This window comes from Lactuca saligna, chromosome 5 (assembly GCF_052625555.1).
Source record: "Lactuca saligna cultivar CGN05327 chromosome 5, ASM5262555v1, whole genome shotgun sequence".
NCBI lineage: Eukaryota > Viridiplantae > Streptophyta > Magnoliopsida > Asterales > Asteraceae > Lactuca > Lactuca saligna.
Genome location: NC_136421.1, coordinates 252,980,569 through 252,986,264, shown reverse-complemented (window position 1 = coordinate 252,986,264; position 5,696 = coordinate 252,980,569). Strand labels below are relative to the sequence as shown.

General features: G+C 36.1%; 2 protein-coding genes across 2 annotated transcripts; one reads left to right on the top strand and one right to left on the bottom strand.

Moving 5' to 3' along the window:
• The first annotated feature begins 2,709 nt into the window (after positions 1–2,709).
• LOC145047376 (methylthioribose kinase-like) lies at positions 2,710–5,394 on the top strand. Its single transcript, XM_078995632.1, has 6 exons — positions 2,710–2,974; positions 3,133–3,442; positions 3,536–3,710; positions 3,810–4,011; positions 4,087–4,301; positions 4,368–5,394. Exons 1-6 carry the CDS (start codon positions 2,783–2,785, stop codon positions 4,522–4,524), a joined length of 1,251 nt encoding a protein of 416 aa, XP_078851758.1. The 5' UTR covers positions 2,710–2,782; the 3' UTR covers positions 4,525–5,394.
• LOC145047377 (uncharacterized) lies at positions 4,574–5,315 on the bottom strand. The gene has a single exon (XM_078995634.1). It carries the CDS (start codon positions 5,284–5,286, stop codon positions 4,594–4,596), a length of 693 nt encoding a protein of 230 aa, XP_078851760.1. The 5' UTR covers positions 5,287–5,315; the 3' UTR covers positions 4,574–4,593.
• Positions 5,395–5,696: the final 302 nt, after the last annotated feature.

The following is a 5,696-nucleotide window of genomic DNA, read 5'->3' as shown; positions in this document are numbered from 1 at the left end:
GATCATGTTGAATTGGTACAAATGATCCACGACATCTTCTCGAAAATTGAAACAGGGTTTCGATGTTATGAATTTCAACAACTCATGATAAAATTTCATTCGTTCCAGTTACGAACTCTTTAAGCGAGATGACGACAACATCCGGATCGTACGTGCAAATCGTTTGACTTTGATCTTCAATGATCATATTATGCATTATAATACATGTAGGACCATTCGTTTAATTCTATCATTATCCCAAAGTCGTGTAGCGTATTTCATTATATGTCATGTCGGCTTGAGGACTCCAAATGCCCTCTCGATATCCATCATCGCTGATTTTTGTCTCTTTGTGAACAACTTTGTCTTTTCACTTTGAGGAACCAAATATGCCTTCATAAGTGTAGAATAATCGGGTATATCCCATCACAAAGGTAGTAGCCGTATTTGTACGAATGTTCGTTCACCGAGAACGTCATATTAGGTGCTTTACCGGTCCAAAGATCGTTAAAAAGTGGAGACTGACCAAGAACGTTAATGTCGTTGTTAGACCCCGCGAATCCAAAAAAGAATGTCATATCCATTAATCCTGAGACGCGACACCTTCTAGGATTATACTTAGTTCACCCATATCTCCTCGAGTGAATTGACTACGCCATGTATTTGGACATTTTTCCCAAGTCACATGCGTACAATCTAGACTGTCAAGCATACCCGAAAATCTATGCCTCTGTTCATGAGCCGAATATAATCTCTCAATATCACGTGGAGTTGGTTTACGCAAATATTCTTGATGAAAAACCTCATACACACATGCTCAAAACCAATCTACATAATCAATTGCGGTCGTCTTGCATATTTTGAAGTATTCGTCAGATGCATTAAATGTTATACTGTATCTCAAATACTTAAGAGGGTGTTTGGGAATGCTTTACAAAACAACTTTTTGACTTCTACTTTTCAGAAAAGTCAAAAAAAAAAAATACAAAAGATGTTTGTCTAACTTAAAAAGTTCTTTTTAAACAATTTTTGAGTAAGAGGAAAAAAAGATTGATTTCAAAAGTCACAAAAACGTGACTTTTGAGACTTTTGGAACTTTTGTACTATTTAAAAGCAACTTTTGGAAAAAGACATTTTACAAAAAGTTATTTTATAAAAAGGATTTTTGAACAGAAAAAGTTATCTCAAACACTCCCTAAGAGCAACTGCACACTTTTGTATACTACTAAAACTCATTATTCCTGTAGCATCGGGTTTTGTTTGAAAAAATCATAATGGGCTTCTAAAACATTACTAATACGTAAAAATATCGCCTTATTTACATTGAAACGACGTTCAAATGCGTGATCATTGTAAAGACAATTATTGACGAAGTAATTACATACCAATAAATTATGTTCAGCTTAACGATCACGATTGACGACTGTCATTGTACGAACAACATTCAAACTTTCTTCATCATGAATGTTTTGCACAACATTGAAGAAGGTCGAAATAAATTACCCGTCATCATCCGAGTCAAAAACTTTTAATAATTCCAAATCGTCCATGTGTTTTTTGGTTTAGAATGAGAGTAAAATGTGAGGAATTTATTAGATTTATATAGGTATTAAGTTTCTGAGAAAAAAAAATTAAAACTTTTAATAAATTGACCGTTGTAAGATAAAAAGAAAGGAAAATCATTTGATTGGGCGTTTCATTTCGTCGTTAGGAACACGGACCATAACGATCGACCGGGTTAGTGTGCATGGTCATGGTCGTGGTCCACCTCAACCACGAGCCATCTCGTTGCACGTATACCGGAAGGCCTAAGGGTTCTTTTGAATGACATAGAACACACGTTAGAACACACGTTGGCGACAGATATGCCTTACAAATTGTTGTTGATATTATTCTCGGTTTCTCACCACCTCCTCACATCTACTATAAAGTATTATGTGAAAACTAAAAGGTGAGTTTGCCATGAACCATTTAGTGATTTTCTTGGCATTCACGTCCTCAACCAGGAACATGGGCTTGTTCTTTCCTCAAAGAAATATGCCATTGAACTTTTAGAGTGTGTCAAGATGAACAAGTGGAATAGTATGAAGATCCCACACTCAACTGCAGTCTCGTTTAGGTACTCCACTACCTTACTTTCACACGCCTACACATCGCGACTCTATCACAAGTATGTGTTTACATGCATGCCCATATGACACACACATGAGTACTCTTAAGCGTATCATCCACTAAGTACATTCGCAATATTAGTACCATATATCTATTCAACACTCTCTCGTTCAACATCAAAATCACATCGAAATCGATAAATGACACCCATTTTGTTCTTAAACAGGTAGCTAAAGGACACGCCGTTCCTCCTCCGCTATGACCGAGGGAATGCATTAGCCATATTAGAAATATATTACTATATTAGGATTATTATTAGATTTTGTATTTGAGAACTTCTAAAGGTTTTTTTATAAATTGGCAAAACAGGTACACAGTTTCTTTGCAAGTTACATTTATCCCCTTGTATAATTTCCAACCATGATTTACTTTTTAAACCTCCTATATATTGACATTTCAACCCATTTTTAGTCAATATCCGACAAAAATACGATTCAGAGAAAAAAGTTACAACATGAATGAAAACAAATACCGTCCAGGTTCAATGTATAATTATTTTTCCAAAGCCTGCGTGCCACGCAGACAATTTCTACTACTATTCTTCTTATATTCAGTTTCTATAATTTCTAACGCAGTTTCATGCCTTTTTGAAAAAAGAATTTCCAACCTCAACGGAGACCAATCGGAAGAAATGACGACGGCGGAGGGGTTCCGGGTACTGGACGAGAAGTCATTGAGGGAATACATCAAAGCCACGCCATCTTTGGCTTCGAAGCTGGGGACTCATCAACTTGATAACTTGGACATCAAAGAAGTTGGGGATGGCAATCTCAATTTCGTCTACATCATCATCTCTCCATCTGGTTCGCTTGTCATTAAACAGGTTTTTCCCCAATTAACACTTCCAATACATAATCTCATACGTGTTTGTAACTTCTAAGCTAAGGGGTATAGTCAATAGTCATCAAATCAGGAAGATCACTGGCTATTAACTTGATTTCTTCATCTGGAAATACTTATTGAAGTTGCTTTTGATCTTAGGCTGTGCCTTATATACGTTTAATCGGTGAATCATGGCCAATGGCCAAAGAAAGATCGTATTTTGAAGCCACAGCTCTTAAACGTCAGCATGATTTGTCCCCTGAACATGTCCCGGAAGTTTATCACTTTGATAGAACCATGTCATTGATTGGTATGCGATACATAGAGCCTCCACATATAATCTTGAGGAAAGGATTGATCGCTGGAGTTGAGTATCCATTATTAGCCGATCATATGTCGGAATTTATGGCCAACACTCTGTTTTACACATCTCTTCTTTATCTCACAACCACACAACACAAAAGTGCAGGTGACCCATTACTCCTGTTTATAAGAAGCATTATAATTCTCATTATGTTGTGCATAAATATATGAAAATAACTCATGTGTTTTCCACTTGCAGTGGCTGAATTTTGTGCAAATGTGGAGATATGTAGGCTGACAGAGCAAGTGGTGTTTTCAGATCCTTACAAGATTTCAGAATTTAATCGTTGGACATCACCTTTTCTTGATACTGATGCTGAAGCTATTCGGAATGATAAAATTTTGAAGCTTGAGGTTTCTGAGCTAAAGTCTAAGTATATACAGACGCAAATACCTATGTTTCTTTTACGTTTTCTTTTTGATGTTTTTGTTAGATTTCTGCACGCAAATTGATGCCTATATATATTGCGCAGGTTTTGTGAAAAAACACAAGCTTTAATACATGGTGATCTTCATACTAGTTCTCTCATGGTTACTAAAGATTCAACTCAAGTCATCGATCCAGAATTTGCTTTCTATGGGCCAATGGGCTTTGACATTGGCGCTTTTATTGGAAACTTGTTTTTGGCTTATTTTGCACAAGATGGACACGCAGATTATGATAATGACCGAAAAGTATGTTATATTATTTGACTTTTAATTGCTTCATATGAGAATTTGGATTTTTTTATAAAATTATTGTGAACGCAGGCATATAAAGCATGGATACTGGATACGATAGCAAACACTTGGAATCTTTTTTATAAAAAGTTTACGTCTCTTTGGGATATACACAAAGAGGGCCCTGGTGAGGCATACATTCATGAAATTTATAATGATTTGGAGCTTCGGGAGCTTTTGAAACAGAAATACATGATGGAATTGTTCCATGATTCTCTTGGATTTGCTGCTGCCAAAATGATAAGGTAATGTAATAATGTTTGAGTTGTTTGACTGTTTGTGAAATGTCTAAATTACCCTTTGATTTGCAGGCGAATTGTTGGGGTGGCTCATGTGGAGGATTTTGAGTCGATTAGTGATCTTGTGAAAAGATCAGATTGTGAACGAAGGGCTCTTGAATTTGCCAAAAATCTTATGAAGAAACGAAGAAATTTCAACACCATTATTGATGTTATTTCTGTGGCTTAGTAACTTACGCCTTGTAGATGACATACAAATATTAATGTTCAAAATAAAGTTCGTCATAAAATTTAATAATTATAAATGATATGCAGCCTTGTACTCACTCCACAACTGATCAACAGACTTCCCAACCAAGTCAACAAAATAGTCAACACTATAACCATACCTCATCTTCTTATTAAGTTCATCCACAAACCCATTTCTAAGACCTTCACAATAATCAAGAAACCTAGCTGTAACATCATAGCCATAGTCCCACGTGTCACCTTCCCCTGGTTGAACCCAATGGCTAGGTATGTAGCCAGCCTTCAGCCTCACAAAATCAGCAATCCCTTCAATCAATCCTCCAGGGGTCGAACCATTTCCAGACCATTGCCACACATGGGTCATCTCATGATACATCACACCATTGAATTCTCTCTTAACATCATCATTATCAGCTTTGTAATTTGCAATATACCTTGCGCTGACGTGGATCTCGTTGTTTTCACAGTAGGCGACACCGTCCATGTCATCGATGAGTAAGTGTACGTGTGTCACGTTTGCTCTTTCTTCTTTGATTTTTTGTTGGAAGAGCCTCCATATGAACTGGGTTGAGGACTTTAAGATGTGTTTACTGTGTTTGAAACCGATTTGGGTCTCGTATCTGATCCCACCTGGGGTTTGTGTAGCTGTGTTTGTGATGTTGTATTTCACTGTTGCATGGGTTCTTGGGAGGACTGAATGAATTAAGATGAATGATATGAATAGTATGATGTTTTTAGACATTTTTAGAGGTATCGCTATTGAATCATGTTGTGCTTGTTTATATATTTGGTAGCTCATGCTAGTCACATTCGTAAAGTTATATAATTAAGGAATTTTTTTTGTTATAAACTACCCCAATATTTTTGTATATGTATGTTTGTGTGTATCTATATAGTTCCATGTGGAACAAGCCAAATTAAGGTGAAGCTTGGATACTTAATCAAGAATGGTCGATCTTTCTTAAATCAGCCGGCCAGCCGACTATCTTAATCCCATTAAATTATGCATGAACTATAGAACATGTATACAAATGGATATTCCAAATGTTATATATTACAAAAGAAATGGTGTTATTGTATTCTTTTATAGTACCCTTTCATTACAACAAATGATTGGGTCGGAGTAAAATAGTGTAAAAAATAATGTAAAAT

Bases quoted from the DNA above. Each gene is read 5' to 3' on its own strand.
- LOC145047376 (XM_078995632.1), top strand. From the start codon at position 2,783: ATGACGACGGCGGAGGGGTTCCGGGTACTGGACGAGAAGTCATTGAGG. The intron at 3,443-3,535 runs GTGACCCATTAC...TTCCACTTGCAG, and splicing joins CACACAACACAAAAGTGCAG to TGGCTGAATTTTGTGCAAAT. The intron at 4,302-4,367 runs GTAATGTAATAA...TTTGATTTGCAG, and splicing joins GCTGCTGCCAAAATGATAAG to GCGAATTGTTGGGGTGGCTC.
- LOC145047377 (XM_078995634.1), bottom strand. From the start codon at position 5,286: ATGTCTAAAAACATCATACTATTCATATCATTCATCTTAATTCATTCA.